This window comes from Leptodactylus fuscus, chromosome 2, assembly GCF_031893055.1.
Source record: "Leptodactylus fuscus isolate aLepFus1 chromosome 2, aLepFus1.hap2, whole genome shotgun sequence".
Lineage (NCBI taxonomy): Eukaryota > Metazoa > Chordata > Amphibia > Anura > Leptodactylidae > Leptodactylus > Leptodactylus fuscus.
Genome location: NC_134266.1, coordinates 726742 through 746822, shown reverse-complemented (window position 1 = coordinate 746822; position 20081 = coordinate 726742). Strand labels below are relative to the sequence as shown.

At 45.2% G+C, this 20081-nt stretch overlaps 1 protein-coding gene across 1 annotated transcript in view; it reads right to left on the bottom strand.

The window, feature by feature from the left end:
• Nucleotides 1–5311: 5311 nt before the first annotated feature.
• Nucleotides 5312–20081, bottom strand: part of LOC142193531 (uncharacterized) — a 49169-nt gene continuing 34399 nt past the window's right edge. Inside the window, 4 exon segments of the mRNA XM_075262503.1 lie at nucleotides 5312–6337; nucleotides 16181–16256; nucleotides 16306–17057; nucleotides 17676–17814. Of these exon segments, the coding sequence (XP_075118604.1) occupies nucleotides 5337–6337; nucleotides 16181–16256; nucleotides 16306–17057; nucleotides 17676–17814 (1968 nt within the window). The 3' untranslated portion in view covers nucleotides 5312–5336.

Genomic DNA, 20081 nt, shown 5'->3' with positions numbered 1-20081 from the left:
AGGGAATGGACTGTAACCAGGAGGAGTGCAAGAGGAATCTGAACTACAGGGAATGGACTGTAACCAGGAGGAGTGCAAGAGGAATCTGAACTACAGGGAATGGACTGTAACCAGGAGGAGTGCAAGAGGAATCTGAAGAGTAGGGAATGGACTGTAACCAGGAAGAGAGCAAGAGGAATCCGAACTACAGGGAATGGACTGTAACCAGGAGGAGCGCAAGAGGAATCTGAACTACAGGGAATGGACTGTAACCAGGAGGAGTGCAAGAGGAATCTGTACTACAGGGAATGGAGTGTAACCAGGAGGAGTGCAAGAGGAATCCAAACTACAGGGAATGGACTGTAACCAGGAGGAGTGCAAGAGGAATCCGAACTACAGGGAATGGACTGTAACCAGGAGGAGTGCAAGAGGAATCCAAACTACAGGGAATGGACTGTAACCAGGAGGAGTGCAAGAGGAATCTGTACTACAGGGAATGGACTGTAACCAGGAGGAGTGCAAGAGGAATCTGTACTACAGGGAATGGAGTGTAACCAGGAGGAGTGCAAGAGGAATCTGAACTACAGGGAATGGACTGTAACCAGGAGGAGTGCAAGAGGAATCTGTACTACAGGGAATGGAGTGTAACCAGGAGGAGTGCAAGAGGAATCTGAACTACAGGGAATGGACTGTAACCAGGAGGAGTGCAAGAGGAATCTGAACTACAGTGAATGGACTGTAACCAGGAGGAGTGCAAGAGGAATCTGAACTACAGGGAATGGAGTGTAACCAGGAGGAGTGCAAGAGGAATCTGAACTACAGGGAATGGACTGTAACCAGGAGGAGTGCAAGAGGAATCTGTACTACAGGGAATGGAGTGTAACCAGGAGGAGTGCAAGAGGAATCTGAACTACAGTGAATGGACTGTAACCAGGAGGAGTGCAAGAGGAATCTGAACTACAGTGAATGGACTGTAACCAGGAAGAGAGCAAGAGGAATCTGAACTACAGGGAATGGACTGTAACCAGGAGGAGTGCAAGAGGAATCTGTACTACAGGGAATGGAGTGTAACCAGGAGGAGTGCAAGAGGAATCTGAACTACAGTGAATGGACTGTAACCAGGAGGAGTGCAAGAGGAATCTGTACTACAGGGAATGGACTGTAACCAGGAGGAGTGCAAGAGGAATCTGAACTACAGTGAATGGACTGTAACCAGGAGGAGTGCAAGAGGAATCTGAACTACAGTGAATGGACTGTAACCTGGAGGAGTGCAAGAGGAATCTGTACTACAGGGAATGGAGTGTAACCAGGAGGAGTGCAAGAGGAATCTGAACTACAGGGAATGGACTGTAACCAGGAGGAGTGCAAGAGGAATCCGAACTACAGGGAATGGACTGTAACCAGGAGGAGTGCAAGAGGAATCCAAACTACAGGGAATGGAGTGTAACCAGGAGGAGTGCAAGAGGAATCTGTACTACAGGGAATGGACTGTAACCAGGAGGAGTGCAAGAGGAATCTGTACTACAGGGAATGGAGTGTAACCAGGAGGAGTGCAAGAGGAATCCAAACTACAGGGAATGGACTGTAACCAGGAGGAGTGCAAGAGGAATCCGAACTACAGGGAATGGACTGTAACCAGGAGGAGTGCAAGAGGAATCCAAACTACAGGGAATGGAGTGTAACCAGGAGGAGTGCAAGAGGAATCTGTACTACAGGGAATGGACTGTAACCAGGAGGAGTGCAAGAGGAATCTGTACTACAGGGAATGGACTGTAACCAGGAGGAGTGCAAGAGGAATCTGTACTACAGGGAATGGAGTGTAACCAGGAGGAGTGCAAGAGGAATCTGAACTACAGGGAATGGACTGTAACCAGGAGGAGTGCAAGAGGAATCTGTACTACAGGGAATGGACTGTAACCAGGAGGAGTGCAAGAGGAATCTGAACTACAGTGAATGGACTGTAACCAGGAGGAGTGCAAGAGGAATCTGAACTACAGGGAATGGAGTGTAACCAGGAGGAGTGCAAGAGGAATCTGAACTACAGGGAATGGACTGTAACCAGGAGGAGTGCAAGAGGAATCTGTACTACAGGGAATGGAGTGTAACCAGGAGGAGTGCAAGAGGAATCTGAACTACAGTGAATGGACTGTAACCAGGAGGAGTGCAAGAGGAATCTGAACTACAGTGAATGGACTGTAACCAGGAAGAGAGCAAGAGGAATCTGAACTACAGGGAATGGACTGTAACCAGGAGGAGTGCAAGAGGAATCTGAACTACAGGGAATGGACTGTAACCAGGAGGAGTGCAAGAGGAATCCGAACTACAGGGCTATAAGCAGGGGACATACTAAAAAGAATGAAGAAAACGAATGAACATTATTACCAATGGGGAAAGATGTAAAATAAATATTTAATGAGCTTTCTAGGTTTAATAAACCAGGAATGAACAGGATATATCTGTGGTGTATAATGAGCGAATATTCCATAGAAACTGATGTACAATACTTCTCCTGTTCTATTCCAGGTCTATCTAGCACAGGAATAGTATTATACATCTGTTTCTATGGAATATTCGCTCATTATTCACTACAGATATATCCTGTTCATTGCTGGTCTATTACACTTAGAAAACTCATGAAATCTTTATTTTCCATCTGTCCCCATTGCTAATAATGTTCATTCTTTTTCTTCATTCTCTTTAGTATGTCCCTATAAGGAGCAGCAGGGGAAGGAACTACAAGTCCCATCAACCCTAGGGAACAGAAACAGGAAGTGGGCGGAGCTAGAGGTGGTGGGGTAAAAGAGGGAACAGGAAGTGGGCGGAGCTAGAGGTGGTGAGGTAAAAGAGGGAACAGAAACAGGAAGTGGGCGGAGCTAGAGGTGGTGAGGTAAAAGAGGAAACAGAAACAGGAAGTGGGCGGAGCTAGAGGTGGTGAGGTAAAAGAGGGAACAGACCAGTGAGGATGTCAGTCCTGTCAGGAGGATTGTGAGGGAGAGAAGGGAATGTCTTATGGCCGGTCAGACCAGACCTCGTATCATGTGAGGTAACCCTGAGAGCCCAAGCCTGCTGTGTTATATCTGAGGAGGACGGAGAGACTCCGCCATTGTATCTGAGGTCCACTGAGTGACAGGAGATCCTTCACATAATCTGAGGGAGATTAAAACAAACGACAAGGAAAAAAATATTAGGAACAGCGACGAGAGGTAATAACAGTGCGATGTCAGTCATCTGGATTGTCCGTAGATGAATATACAGTCAGATCTGGTAACCAGAAGAATGTGTCACTGCCATCATTTACTGTGAGAAATACTTCACTTTCTGGAACAATATCAGGGGCCATGACTGTATACATAATGCTTATGTCCATATGTATAGACTAGTCAGGAGATGGCGGTGTATTCGCCCATAGGGAAATAAGATGAGGCGACTGTCCCCTAGTAATGTGGATATGGTGGAGCAGAAAAGGGTTAAACATGTTAAGGTCATGCTAAGCTTTGGCCAATATCTCACAGTGACTTCTCTCCACATGTAATTGAGTTCTCACCCCTGTGTCGGTCATCTAGTGCTCTTCATAGTGAGTCACAAAGCTTAGTATATGTCAGGGATATTCTATAGGTATATACATTATACCGTTATATACATTATACCGTTATATACCTGCCTGATATGGTATCACAATTCTGTCTGTACTGTATAGCCTGATACTATAGATAAACGGATACTGTGGGGTCAGGCTGGAGACTTCACGCATGCGCCACGCATACTGTATGCTACTTGTATAACATGCATACACCACACATACACCATGCATACCCCACTCGTATGCCACACATACACCACGCACACAACGTATACACCACGCATAACACATCATGAGTGCCTATCTTTCATTCGGATGATCTATACCTACCTCAGTGTATATAAGAATTCTCACGGACAATGAGTTGGGATCCTAATGAAATTCTACCGTAACAATGTCTACTCTATAAGAACAGCTTGTGCGGTGCCACATCCTCTTTTAGGCGTTTACCATGATTATACTGATATTCATAGTATGATAAATCGGTACCTACAAACTGCGATTTTCAATGTAATTCCTCCATTTGTAGAGCTGTGTGATTGTAGGAACCCAACTTAAGACCGGGGCCCCACTGGGCGGAATCGCCGCGATTTGGCCGCAGCGGAGACACTGCAGGAAAAATTGCGGCGTTTTACAGTGCAAGCAAAGGGGATGGGATTTATGCCCACTTTGTGGAAGAAATTGCAGCGTGTCTGTTGCGGTTTTGAAAATCACAGCATGTCAAAACTGTGGAGAAAAACTCTGTGAACTTTCTGTTGAAATCGCTGCGGAAAGAACTGCAATGCGTTCACGCCACAGTTCTTTCGCTTTAGCACTGCATTTCCATCCAGTGGGGCCTTAGCCTAACTATCTTATATGGGCGAGTTCCGGATCTCTCCTGACAGATAATACAGAAATTTCCTTTGATTTCATAGGAGGTTTCTAGCGGTAGACAAGTCCCCTGAGTTCACTTTATATTCAGTGATACATAGAGAGAAGTCGAAATACTTTAACCCTTTCCTGCCCGCCATACTACTACAGGCTCCGCCGTATCGCACACCATGTTTCTTCTCATCACTGACCCCAGAACCAGAGGCCGCACTGCATTTTTTTCCTGAAAAGTAAAGATTGTCCTTTTATCCTTCGTGAGGAGTATTTTAATACCTTGGCAAAAATTTTACATTTTGAAAAAGAAAAAAAATTCTTTGAGGCCCCATGTGGTAACTTTTATTTCAGTGTAAGGTGTTTTTCTTGAGAGACAAGATGTGGTTTTTATTAATACTACTTTGGGGAACATCCGATATTTTGTTCACTTTTTATTAAAATTTTTTTCTAATAAACCTATTAACCTGCAACAATTAAATTGCTTATCCCATACCAGCGGAGTCCTGGCGGTTAAGGCGCCCCTCTGTGCTTGTGAGGGGGCTCTACATGTAACGTGCTGACATAATAATTCGGCGGATGTCAGTGAGCGATTTTAAGCTTGGGAAATGGGTGGAGCAGAATTTACATTTTTAAAATTTCTCAAAAAGTCTTGTGCTTATTAATGGTCCTGAGACTTCTTTCAATGCGTAATAATGCGTCAGGGGTCTATGATGTGTGTACAGGCGTTATTCTAAGCAACATATATAAGAGAAAAAGAGACTTGGCCCACAAACCCCAGAATCATACATTGATCTATCATTCTGAGCAAAATCTACAAAAATGTTCTTTATTATACATACGGAGCGCCACATCTGCCGCATCCTACAATCTGACCATTACAATGTCTTCTTCCTTGTGTGAGATGTCAGATGTTTTACAAGTCCTGGCCTCTGGGCATAGCATTTCCCACACATGAATATAGCTTCTCTCCTGTGTGAATTCTTACATGATTCATAAGATTTTTCTTTTGGTTAAAAGATTTTCCGCATTCTGTACATAAATATGGCTTCTCTCCTGTGTGAATTCTTACATGATTCATAAGATTGCTCCTTTGGATAAAACATTTTCCGCATTCTGTACATGAATATGGCTTCTCTCCTGTGTGAGTTCTTACATGACTCATAAGATTTTTCTTTTGGTTAAAAGATTTTCCACATTCTGTACATGAATATGGCTTCTCTCCTGTGTGAGTTCTTACATGACTCATAAGATATTTCTTTTGGTTAAAAGATTTTCCGCATTCTGTACATGAATATGGCTTCTCTCCTGTGTGAGTTCTTACATGACTCATAAGATTTTTCTTTTGGTTAAAAGATTTTCCGCATTCTGTACATGAATATGGCTTGTCTCCTGTGTGAGTTCTCATATGACCCAAAAGAGTTGATCTCTGTGTAAAATATTTCCCACATACTGAACATAAATTTCGCTTCTCCCCTGTGTGAATTCTCTGATGATTCACAAGACGTGATTTTTTAATAAAAGATTTCCCACATTCTGAACAAGCGAATGGCTTCTCCCCCGTGTGAATTCTCTGATGATCTATAAAACTTGACTTCCTAGTAAAAGACTCCCCACATTCTGGACAGGAAAACGGCCTCTCCCCTGTGTGAATCCTCTGATGAGTAACAAGAGTAGATTTTCGACTAAAACTTTTTGCACATTCTGAACATGAATACGGCCCTTTATCAGCGTGAATTCTCTTGGGATCGTAATGATTAGATTGATGGTTAAAATGTTTCCCAGATTCCGGACAAGGCAAATCTTTACCCAGTTGATGACCAGGACTGCTTTTACCAATTTGGGATTTGTTAACGTCTACATCATAAGAGGCCGATGAGAGAAGGTGTCCGTGAGAGCCGCGCATCCAGTCTTCGCCTAGAAAAAGAAAATTTTTTTGAAATTCACATAATGAGAAAGACATATAGTACTGTGCAAAAACTTTAGGTGGGTATAGAACAGAAGTAAGAAGCTTTCAGATATAGAAGGGGTATTTGTAATTTTTTTTCTTTATAGAAATAAACTAATTAGCTAATTCTAAATCTCATCAATATTTGGTGTGACCTTTGCCTTCCATCACTTCATCTCAGAACTTGCAGACAGATCTTCTGAGGATGTAGGGTTGCTCCAATCCGTCTGTCGTTTCATTTAATCCCAGACAGACTGGGTGATTATTTTTTTTTTGACACCTGACAAACTTTTACACAGTACTGAGCACTACAGAAGTATTAATGACATCCCATTCTAGATCCGGAGGCGTTAACATGGAGTTGGATTGTTCCTTTGCAGGTATAATGGCTTCCACTCTTCTGAGAAGACTTTCTATAAGATTTCACAGCTCTTCTGTAGGATTTTTTGCTCATTCATTCACTGCAGTGTAAGGGTGTGATGTAGTAAACTGTCAGGAACTAACTTTGGTCAGTAGGTGGCAGCAAATTAATAAATGCCCATAGGGAATTAATGCAATTAATTCTTCAGAATGTAAATATTGTTCGAGGTTGCAAACTCTGATTACAGATAATTACTGGGACATTTTGGACTCCTACAAGCCTGGCAGTGTGCTGGGATTGCAGTTTTGATACCTTGCACTGGAGATAGTCATTTGCATCATCCATTACCAGGAAACAGGAAGTAGAGTTCTGTGGAGAGAAGGGTCCTGGCTGGAGGTGATGTGCTGAGGGGACAGTGGAGACCTGACATGCTGGAAGGCAGCCTGTGCTCTGCTGGATGGAAGAACTGCCATGCTGGCTGTGGACTGAGTCTGGAGACACAGAGTCTGTGGTGCTACTTTTGGGACTGAGTCTGGAAAGCTCTGAAGCTCAGAAGGTAAAGGAGACCACATGAGAGGAAGGCCTCAAGGACTTGTAAGTACGGCTTGGCCGCGTCCACGTGGTGAAATATAAGGGACTCTTACGCTGACACCTTATCATCTGGGAAATTGGCCTGTCTGTTAAGTGGAGAGCTGGAGCATAGGATATAACTGTACTTTTATGTGAAGACCCCATTTCACTGTGGATTACAAATAGTATTGCGCAATACTTAGGGTGCACCCCAACGAGGGACCGATCCAGGAGAACCGTGTTCTTAAAGGACTTGTATCTGGTACCTGTTAAGTAACTGTGGGAACTAGGAGTATAGTGTTAGTTTGCTGCAATATTCTGTTGCATATTAGTTTGTATTTCTTCTCTGTTTATACCGTGTTACATGTTTTCCCAGATCGCTATTCTGTGACTTATTCAGTAAACTTTGTCCTGGGGATTAAAACACTGTGTGCGTCTGTGTGGCATCGTGTACCTGCTGAACCTGTGGGCCCAGCCCTTGGTCCTCTTTCATTTGGCGCTGCGAGCAGGGTACATTGATCGCCATGCAGAACGCTTCAGAGTCCGGGGAAGCTCCACCTGAGGCCCCAGTCAACCCTCCTGCCATGGCAGCAGCTCCGATTATGTGTCTGCCTGCAGGGGCGATCTTGAGTCAATTAGTACGATATGATGGTCAGAATAGGCCACTAGAAGACTGGGTTGCACATCTTAAAAGCACCCTCCGGTTATATAATTTGGCTCCTGATCTGCAATCAGATGTGGCGCTGAATGCCTTGGAAGGAGATGCCCGACGCACTGTAATGCTGCGCCCTGAGGAAGAAAGGAAGACACTGGAATCTATAATCTCGATCCTCGAGTCCATTTATGGAGAAACATCCAGTACCGGTAGCCTTAGATCCCGCTTCTTCACTCGCTTCCAGCGTGAAGATGAGACCATCCCCCAATTTGCCAATGCCCTCCAGGAGATTTGGTCACATGTACGAAAGAGAGAGGCCAGGGGTGCTAATGACCTTGGAAATGGAGATGAAATCCTCCGGGATCAGTTCATCCTCGGTTTGCGAAGCCCTCCTCTGCGCCAGGTGCTCAAGGACCGTATCCGGGTGGATGCTACTTTACAGTTTCAGAGGATACAAGCAGAAGCAGTGGCTCGAGATAAAGAAGAAGAGTATGGAGTGTACAACGTGAGAATGCAGTCTGCAGCAAGTCAGAGAACTCCTTCCAATGAAGAAGATTTGCGAGAGTTGGTGAAGGTACTTAGCACATCGGTGGGAGAAATTCAGAGACAGTTGGAACGGTTACAGGCCCCAGTTCCGCCTGAACACTGGGAAAGGGGTGCTGCTCTGATGGCTACTGCACCATGTCAAGCTCCTCTGGAGGAGGGAACAAGAAACTTCACCATGCATCACCCCAGTCCGTATCCACCTACACCTGGACAGACTTGGGGTTCTGCAAGTTATTCGAGGGCAAGGGGCCCTCAGTGTTGGATATGCCAAGAAAGAGGACATATCGCCCGGCAATGCCCGAGGAACCACGCAAACCCAGAATGTCTTCCGTTAAACGGGAACTCCCTGTGGCAGCGGGGCATGCCGCGGGGGAAGTAAAGTGCCAGGACGCCCCTGAAGACCCTCGGGACCTTGTGGCCGAAAGCCCTTACTTGGAAGTGCTGATTGAAGGACAATGGGTGAGATGTCTTATAGACACAGGATCAGAAGTAACCACGATGCCTTTGAAATTCTTTGAGAGAAACTTCGGCCATCTGATGAAACCTGAGAAGGACACTTTGATTAAGTTAACGGCTGTGAACCAGACTGCTATACCTGTGTTCGGAGTAGCTTGGATGAGAATAGAGCTATGCGGACAAGACGTTGGCAAGAAGGGAGTGGTGCTGGTGGAGAAGCCAGCTCGAGATGAAGCCCCAGTCGTACTGGGAATGAATATCCTGCGAGAACTAGATCAAGTCATGTTTTCAAAAGAGGGCCCTGGTTATTGGAAGAAAGCAACTTCCCATAAGCCCACCCGGAGAGCATTCCAGCGCTTGATCAGAGCATGCGGTATCTGTAAAAGCACCCCTGTGGGTAAACCCATTGGAACAGTATATGCTCCATATGGGACTACTTGCACCGTACCCCCACGTCAGGAGAAGATAATACGTATGCCGATTGGAGGAAACCGGAAGCTGAATGGCATAGATGTGCTAATTGAACCCCTGGGCTTGTCAGAAGCTAGCCGAAGTCTAGTGATCGCCAGAACAATTGTATCAGTTGCAGATGGACAAGTGCTAGTCCGGTGTATCAACGTACATGATTATGAAGTTACATTTCATGCAGGAGAGAAAGTGGCTGAATTGCATGTGCTCCAAGCAGAGACACTCACAGGTAGACAGTTAGCCCTACGGGTAGTGAAAGGTGATGCTTGGACTTTGGCAGTGGACCAGAATTTTGAAGAGAAGCCCACACCTGAGTGGAATGGCCAGCGAATTTTGGAGCAAATGGAAATTGATGCAAGCCAATTCACCTCTGATCAAATGGAAAGAATTGAAGCCGTACTGTGGGAGTTTCAATCTGCTTTCTCTCGGAGTGAGGAAGACTTTGGGTGCACAACGGCCATTGAGCACGAAATATCCACTGGGGATACTCCCCCAATACGAGAAAGATACCGGCAGATCCCACCTACTCTCTACCAAGAGGTGAAGACCATGCTGTCTCAGATGATAGACAGTGGGATAGTGAAGGAAAGCCAAAGCCCATGGGCTGCGCCGGTGGTTTTGGTGCGGAAAAAAGATGGGTCCTTGAGGTTCTGTGTGGACTATCGAAAATTGAATGCAGCCACAGTAAAGGATGCCTTTCCTCTGCCAAGGATAGAAGAGTCATTGACGGCTTTGCAGCGTGCCAAGTATTTCTCAACCCTAGATCTGGCAAGCGGCTACTGGCAGGTACCTGTTGCAGAAAAGGATAGGCAGAAAACTGCCTTTATTCTACCGATGGGGCTGTACGAATTCAACAGAATGCCATTTGGGCTGACGAATGCTCCGGGTACCTTCCAACGTCTGATGGAACACTGCCTGGGTGAATTGAACTTCGAGTCGATACTGATATACCTGGATGACGTGATAGTCCATGCACCCACATTTGAAGAACATTTGAGGAGATTGCGGCAAGTGCTCAGTAGGCTCCGCGCTCATGGCCTTAAAATCAAACCAAGAAAGTGCCATCTCTTTCAAACCAGCATAGAGTATCTGGGACATGAGGTATCTGCTGAAGGAGTTCGTCCTGCAGATAGTAAGGTGGAGGCCGTGAGCAAGTGGCCTCAGCCCAAGACACTTCGGGAAGTGAGAGCGTTTTTGGGACTGGCCGGTTACTACCGAAGATTTATAAAAGGGTTTGCGAAAATCGCTGGTCCACTACATGAACTCTTGAGAGGGACTTCCCAGGGTCCGAAGACACGCCCTATCTCATGGGGGCCGCCTCAGCAACAAGCATTTGATGAACTAAAGAAGGCCCTGACTAGCGCTCCCATCCTGGCATTTGCTCAATTTGACAGGCCATTCATCCTGTATACCGATGGAAGCCTGCACGGATTAGGAGCAGTGTTAGCTCAAGAACAGGAAGGCCAAGAACGAGTCATCGCATATGCTAGTCGATCCCTACGGGACTCTGAGCGGAATCCGGATAACTACAGCTCCTTCAGGCTCGAGTTGTTGGCGTTGGTTTGGGCGATGACCGAGAAATTCTCAGGGTACCTGACCGGGGCCCATGTACTAGTACGAACAGACAATAATCCATTGGCCCACCTGCAGAATGCAAAGCTTGGTGCTCTAGAACAGAGGTGGATGGCTAGACTAGCGAAGTATAACTATACCATCAAATATCGTGCTGGCAAAGACAATACCAATGCTGATGCACTATCTAGAGTCACCTGGGAGGTGCCAGTCAGAGAGGTCGATGAAGAAAATGAAGGAACTGAAATACCTGATCTCAGTCGAGTGCCCCGACGGTCACCCTTGGCAAGCTCAAGTGGGGTGGCTACTGGTGGCACGGTGCTATTAGGGAAGACTGAAGAAGAATGGGCACAGGTGCAGGATGATGATTCGGACTTACGGAAAATAAAATACTGGGTTAAAATGGAAACCTGGCCTAATCTTGACATGCGAAGTCATTTGTCTTCAGACGGATGGAAACTGTTACAACAATGGGACCGGCTAATAATTCAAAATGAGGTCATGTATCGGAGAGTGTTCCTGCCGACAGATCTTGAAGAGAGGTGGCAAATAGTGATCCCAGGTGTCTTGGCCCGAAGAGTAGCCCTTGAGGGACATGAGAAGGGTGCCCACTTTGGAGCAGAGAAAACGTACAGGTGGGTGCAGAGATTCGTATACTGTCCCCGGCTGGAGCAAATTGTCAGGGAAGTGTGCCAAAAATGCCGAGTTTGTGAGCTGGCGAAACCTCCAGAGCAGCGGGCCCCCATTCAAGTGATTCATACATCCGCACCACTAGAAATTCTGATGATTGACTACATCTTAATCGGACAATCAGTGAGTGGGCATCAGTATTGCCTTGTGATGACGGATCACTTCACAAAGTTCTCTGTGGCAGTACCAACCCGTGACCAGACGGCAGAGTCAGCCGCCCGTGCAGTGTGCAGACACTTCATCCAGGTGTATGGATGCCCGAAACGAATTCATTCTGACCAAGGAGCTTGCTTTCAAGGGAAACTGATGGAAGAGCTATGTCGACTGTATGGGATGGAGAAGTCAAGAACAACTCCGTACCACCCGCAGGGCAATGGAGCCTGTGAGAGGTTCAACAAAACACTTCTACAGATACTCCGTACTCTGGAAACAGATCGTAAAAGGCGCTGGCCTGAATATTTGCCCGAGCTGCTCTGGGCATACAATAATCGTGTTCATAACACTACTGGCTATACCCCGTACATGCTGCTGTTTGGTCGTCCTGGACAGGAAATCACGGAAATGAATCTCAACCCACCTTCTGAAGAGATAACTAGAACCGCTGACTCTTGGGTGCAGGAACACCGAGACAAACTGAGAACCATCCAACGGGTGGTCAATGAGAGATTGCAAAAGCAAGTCCCTAGAGATCATCAACCGGTGCAAACAGTACCATTGTTACCAGGTGAAAGAGTACTGGTTCGTGAAAAGCGGCCCACTAACAAATTGGATCACCGCTGGGAATCACAGCCCTACATTGTGAAACGACAAGTGTTTTCAGAAGGTCCAGTCTATGATGTCCAAGCAGAAAACTCTGATGGGCCAACTCGGAGGTTACACCGTAACATGCTGAGACCATGTCTTTCTGAGGGACGGTCCTTGCTTGAAAATACTGGAGAAGTTGAGCAAAGACGTCCAGACCCAGTGCGTTCAAGAGACACCGAGTGGTGGCTGGTCACTATGCCGCCTGTACAGACGAATGAAGTGCCTACTCCTGAATGTCCTGTGACAAATGATACCCCAGAAACTGCAGTACTACCCCGAGAGGAGTTGAATACAGTTCCTACACCAGTGACACCAAACCCAGGCATTCGCAGGTCGGAGCGCTCCACGGCAGGTATCCCCCCTCAGCGCTATGCAGCTGATGATTTTATTTGGTAGAGTTGTCGGGACGCCAACATTTTAGTGGGGTGGCATGTAAGGGTGTGATGTAGTAAACTGTCAGGAACTAACTTTGGTCAGTAGGTGGCAGCAAATTAATAAATGCCCATAGGGAATTAATGCAATTAATTCTTCAGAATGTAAATATTGTTCGAGGTTGCAAACTCTGATTACAGATAATTACTGGGACATTTTGGACTCCTACAAGCCTGGCAGTGTGCTGGGATTGCAGTTTTGATACCTTGCACTGGAGATAGTCATTTGCATCATCCATTACCAGGAAACAGGAAGTAGAGTTCTGTGGAGAGAAGGGTCCTGGCTGGAGGTGATGTGCTGAGGGGACAGTGGAGACCTGACATGCTGGAAGGCAGCCTGTGCTCTGCTGGATGGAAGAACTGCCATGCTGGCTGTGGACTGAGTCTGGAGACACAGAGTCTGTGGTGCTACTTTTGGGACTGAGTCTGGAAAGCTCTGAAGCTCAGAAGGTAAAGGAGACCACATGAGAGGAAGGCCTCAAGGACTTGTAAGTACGGCTTGGCCGCGTCCACGTGGTGAAATATAAGGGACTCTTACGCTGACACCTTATCATCTGGGAAATTGGCCTGTCTGTTAAGTGGAGAGCTGGAGCATAGGATATAACTGTACTTTTATGTGAAGACCCCATTTCACTGTGGATTACAAATAGTATTGCGCAATACTTAGGGTGCACCCCAACGAGGGACCGATCCAGGAGAACCGTGTTCTTAAAGGACTTGTATCTGGTACCTGTTAAGTAACTGTGGGAACTAGGAGTATAGTGTTAGTTTGCTGCAATATTCTGTTGCATATTAGTTTGTATTTCTTCTCTGTTTATACCGTGTTACATGTTTTCCCAGATCGCTATTCTGTGACTTATTCAGTAAACTTTGTCCTGGGGATTAAAACACTGTGTGCGTCTGTGTGGCATCGTGTACCTGCTGAACCTGTGGGCCCAGCCCTTGGTCCTCTTTCAGCAGTATTTGTGAGGTCAGACACGGATGTTGGACATTGCGAGGGTCAAACTTGCAATCTCTGTTTTAGTTCATCCCTTGTTGGATGGGGTTGAAGTCAAGTTACTCCACATCAGTCCCCCCCCCAGCCATACCTTTATGCACCTTGCTTTGTGCATTGGGGCACCGTCATGCTTGGACAGAAAAGACGACTCCCCCAAACTGTTCCTACAAAGTTGGAAATGTCTCGGCCTGCTGAAGCATTAAGATTTCCCTTCACTAGAGCTAAGAGGCCTAGGTCTACCTGTAAGACAGACCCCATAACATTACTACCAATATGTACCGCCTGGCAGGTCACATTCACCAATCCCAGACTGGCCCATCAGACTCCCAGATAGACGGCCATTTTCAGAGTCCAGTGGCTGCATTGTGCTTTACACCGCCCCATATCTCTGTGTGCCTATATTAGCACGCAGGGGCTGCGCCTTGGGTATATCAAACCTATATCTGAAGTATTCCATATATAGAGACAATGGGCATCTATAGGGTATATATCAACACCGACAAACATAGGAGGCCTACTAGAAACACATGGCAGACGTGCACAGAGGGGTCGGGGACCTGTAACATAACCTTCAGGGCAGAGACATGGTGACTTAAAGCTAATGTAACTATTCTGTATTTTATATTTACTACCTGATATAGCCCATATATTACATCTGGGTATGAATTATGGACTACACACTTGTTTACACTGCAGCTTCTTTTGCCTGCTTTCATTCGGACAGTAGTAGGGGTAAGAGGCAGGCTCCCTTCTCTCCCGTGTCTTGGCTACCTTGCCCCACTCGTTGACTAGGCCTCAATGCATGTCAGGCTAAACACTATGCCGGATTGTGCCTGAAGTGCTCAAGATGGTACCATCCAATTTTTTTTATGAAATACCCTCCGACATGAGCAGCCTCGTAGCTACAGTCCAGAATTTGCCAAGTTTGATAGGAGTCCTAGACATCGCACCCAGTCAGTATTGACTTTCACCGAGCGCTTCATTAGTATACACAGCATAACAATGTCCACAAAAGAGCAATGAATACTAATACAGATGTGTTTTATTTTTTGGGAGGGGGGGAGGGGGGTATCTCTGGTCTATTAAAATTGATAGTATTTATTTTTTCATTAAACATAGGACCTTTAGGCATCTAATAGCTGAGCCAGAGACCTAGATATTCCCATTGAGAGGATTTTCTTTGACCAAAAGCTTCAATTGTATTTTTCTTTACATGAATAATGTATTGGTGTGTGTGTGTGTGTGTATATATATATATATATATATATATATATATATATTAGAGGTCAGGTCTATAAAGCTCTCTCTATATCAGGGCATTATGTATATAAAGCAGAAATATACCATTGAGACTTTTGGACAGAGAAAATCCTGCCAATGACAACAATCAAGTCTGTGGCTCAGCCATTAAAGTATCCGACCCCCACAGGGTTTGATATCCAGATCAGAGATAGTGATAAACATGACTAGCACAAAGCTATCTTCCATGATGTAATTTGGTCTCTCCCCAAGGAGTGACGATATCCCCCTAACCCTGTCTAAGCCTCTCACCTCTACCAGGTTATTCTTCTCTACATCAGGCTGACGAGATGCAATAACATCGAAACAGCCGTCCTCGGTTGAGAGACTATACCTGGTAATAATCCCAGCGTCATTGCAAAACAAAGGCCTCTTGGAAGGTCGAGCATGATGTTAAAGGGAGCAGCCTCTATTGGGCTATATCACTGAGATTCTGTCTTCCTAATTACATCAGGGAAGACAGACTTGCACATTCCAGTGAGCACCCTCTATTGGTTTGCAATACTAAGGCACCTGACTTCCAAATTACATCATGGAAGACAGATTTGCATATTCTTCCCATGGTCCCTTGCACAGTGGAGTGCTAAAGGCTTACTAAGACTCCACACACCTACATGGTGGTCTCTCCCCAAGGAGTGACGATATCCCCCTAGCACAAAACTGTAAGTGAAATACAGACGCCATCCGTCATCTATTAAAAGATTTAGTAATTCTAAAACAATTCTAAACTTCAACATAAGAAAGTAAATTAATAAGCTGTTTTGAGTAGCGGACAAAAATGACCTGTGGCCTATAAGACTTATGATGGAAGTCAGTGAAAGACAAGGCAGAATTGGGGACTCAGGGTCAGGTGAGTATCAGTTTTATTGTTTTTCCTTGTGCACTCATAGGGTACATAGTGATGTTTTTATTACAATGGCTTCTCTCCAGTGTGAGTTCTCTGATTCTTTAAAAGATGCGTACCCTGGCTAGAACATTTCCCACATATTGTACACGAATGTGGCTTCTCTCCCATGTGAATTCTCTGATGGCCTATCATCTGACCATTACAATGTCTTCTTCCTTGTGTGAGATGCCAGATGTTTTACAAGTCCTGGCCTCTGGGCATAGCATTTCCCACACATTGGACATGAATATGGCTTCTCTCCTGTGTGAATTCTTACATGATTCATAAGAGTTCTCCTTTGGATAAAACATTTTCCGCATTCTGTACATGAATATGGCTTCTCTCCTGTGTGAGTTCTTACATGACTCATAAGATTTTTCTTTTGGTTAAAAGATTTTCCGCATTCTGTACATGAATATGGCTTCTCTTCTGTGTGAGTTCTCATATGACTCAAAAGATGTGATCTCTGTGTAAAATATTTCCCACATACTGAACATAAATTTCGCTTCTCCCCTGTGTGAATTCTCTGATGATTCACAAGACGTGATTTTGTAATAAAAGATTTCCCACATTCTGAACAAGCGAATGGCTTCTCCCCCGTGTGAATTCTCTGATGATCTATAAAACTTGATTTCCTAGTAAAAGACTCCCCACATTCTGGACAGGAAAACGGCCTCTCCCCTGTGTGAATCCTCTGATGAGTAACAAGAGTAGATTTTCGACTAAAACTTTTTGCACATTCTGAACATGAATACGGCCCTTTATCAGCGTGAATTCTCTTGGGATCGTAATGATTAGATTGATGGTTAAAATGTTTCCCAGATTCCGGACAAGGCAAATCTTTACCCAGTTGATGACCAGGACTGCTTTTACCAATTTGGGATTTGTTAACATCTACATCATAAGAGGCCGATGAGAGAAGGTGTCCGGGAGAGCCACGCATCCAGTCTTCGCCTAGAAAAAGAAAAAATTTTGAAACTCACATAATGAGAAAGACATATAGTACTGTGCAAAAACTTTAGGTGGGTATAGAACAGAAGTAAGAAGCTTTCAGATATAGAAGGGGTATTTATAATTCTTTTTCTTTATAGAAATAAACTAATTAGCTAATTATAAATTTCATCAATATTTGGTGTGACCTTTGACTTCCATCATTTCATCTCAGAACTTGCAGACAGATCTTCTGAGGATGTAGGGTTGCTCCAATCCGTCTGTCGTTTCAGTTAATCCCAGAAAGACTGGGTGATTTATTTATTTTTTGACACCTGACAAACTTTTGCACAGTCCTGAGCACTACAGAAGTATTAGTGACATCCCATTCTAGATCCGGAGGCGTTAACATGGAGTTGATTGTTCCTTTGCAGGTATAATGGCTTCCACTCTTCTGAGAAGACTTTCTATAAGATTTCATAGCTCTTCTGTAGGATTTTTTGCTCATTCATTCACTGCAGTATTTGTGAGGTCAGACACGGATGTTGGACATTGCAAGGGTCAAACTTGTTCATCCCTTGTTGGATGGGGTTGAGGTCGAGTTCTTTCACATCAGTACCCCCCAGCCATACCTTTATGCACCTTGCTTTGTGCATTGGGGCACCGTCATGCTTGGACAGAAAAGAAGACTCCCCCAAACTGTTCCTACAAAGTTGGAAATGTCTCGGCCTGCTGAAGCATTAAGATTTCCCTTCACTAGAGCTAAGAGGCCTAGGTCTACCTGTAAGACAGACCCCATAACATTACTACCAATATGTACCGCCTGGCAGGTCACATTCACCAATCCCAGACTGGCCCATCAGACTCCCAGATAGACGGCCATTTTCAGAGTCCAGTGGGCGCATTGTGCTTTACACCGCCCCATATCTCTGTGTGCCTATATTAGCACGCAGGGGCTGCGCCTTGGGTATATCAAACCTATATCTGAAGTATTCCATATATAGAGACAATGGGCATCTATAGAGTATATATCAACACCGACAAACATAGGAGGCCTACTAGAAACACATGGCAGACGTGCACAGAGGGGTCGGGGACCTGTAACAACATTCAGGGCAGAGACATGGTGACTTAAAGCTAATGTAAGTATTCTGTATTTTATATTTACTACCTGTTATAGCCCATATATTACATCTGGGTATGAATTATGGACTACACACTTGTTTACACTGCAGCTTCTTTTGCCTGCTTTCATTCGGACAGTAGTAGGGGTAAGAGGCAGGCTCCCTTCTCTCCCTTGTCTTGGCTACCTTGCCCCACTCGTTGACTAGGCCTCAATGCATGTCAGGCTACACACTACTATGCCGGATTGTGCCTGAAGGGCTCAAGATGGTACCATCCAATTTTTTTTATGAAATACCCTCCGACATGAGCAGCCTCGTAGCTAGAGTCCAGAATTTGCCAAGATTGACATCGCACCCAGTCAGTATTGACTTTCACCGAGCGCTTCATTAGTATACACAGCATAACAATGTCCACAAAAGAGCAATTTTTTTTGGAGGGGGGGAGGGGGGTATCTCTGGTCTATTAAAAATGATAGTATTTATTTTTTCATAAAACATAGGACCTTTAGGCATCTAATAGCTGAGCCAGAGACCTAGATATTCCCATTGAGAGGATTTTCTTTGACCAAAAGCTTCAATTGTATTCCTCTTTACATGCATAATGTATTGATGGGTGTGTATATATATATATATATATATATATATATATATATATATATATATATATATATATATATACACTCACCGGCCACTTTATTAGGTACACCTGTCCAACTGCTCGTTAACACTTAATTTCTAATCAGCCAATCACATGGCGGCAACTCAGTGCATTTAGGCATGTAGACATGGTCAAGACAATCTCCTGCAGTTCAAACCGAGCATCAGTATGGGGGGGAAGAAAGGTGATTTGAGTGCCTTTGAACGTGGCATGGTTGTTGGTGCCAGAAGGGCTGGTCTGAATATTTCAGAAACTGCTGATCTACTGGGATTTTCACGCACAACCATCTCTAGGGTTTACAGAGAATGGTCCGAAAAAGAAAAAACATCCAGTGAGCGGCAGTTCTGTGGGCGGAAATGCATTGTTGATGCCAGAGGTCAGAGGAGAATGGCCAGACTGGTTCGAGCTGATAGAAAGGCAACAGTGACTCAAATAGCCACCCGTTACACCCAAGGTAGCCAGAAGAGCATCTCTGAACGCCGCACAGTACGTCCAACTTTGAGGCTACACATGGGCTACAGCAGCAGAAGACCACACCGGGTGCCACTCCTTTCAGCTAAGAACAGGAAACTGAGGCTACAATTTGCACAAGCTCATCGAAATTGGACAATTGAAGATTGGAAAAACGTTGCCTGGTCTGATGAGTCTCGATTTCTGCTGCGACATTCGGATGGTAGGGTCAGAATTTGGCGTCAACAACATGAAAGCATGGATCCATCCTGCCTTGTATCGGTAACGGTTCAGGCTGCTGGTGGTGGTGTCATGGTGTGGGGAATATTTTCTTGGCACTCTTTGGGCCCCTTGGTACCAATTGAGCATCGTTGCAACGCCAAAGCCTACCTGAGTATTGTTGCTGACCATGTCCATCCCTTTATGACCACAATGTACCCAACATCTGATGGCTACTTTCAGCAGGATAATGCAATGCCATGTCATAAAGCTGGAATCATCTCAGACTGGTTTCTTGAACATGACAATGAGTTCACTGTACTCCAATGGCCTCCACAGTCACCAGATCTCAATCCAATAGAGGAGCATCTTTGGGATGTGGTGGAACGGGAGATTCGCATCATGGATGTGCAGCCGACAAATCTGCGACTGCAACTGTGTGATGCCATCATGTCAATATGGACCAAAATCTCTGAGGAATGCTTCCAGCACCTTGTTGAATCTATGCCACGAAGAATTGAGGCAGTTCTGAAGGCAAAAGGGGGTCCAACCCGTTACTAGCATGGTGTACCTAATAAAGTGGCCGGTGAGTGTATA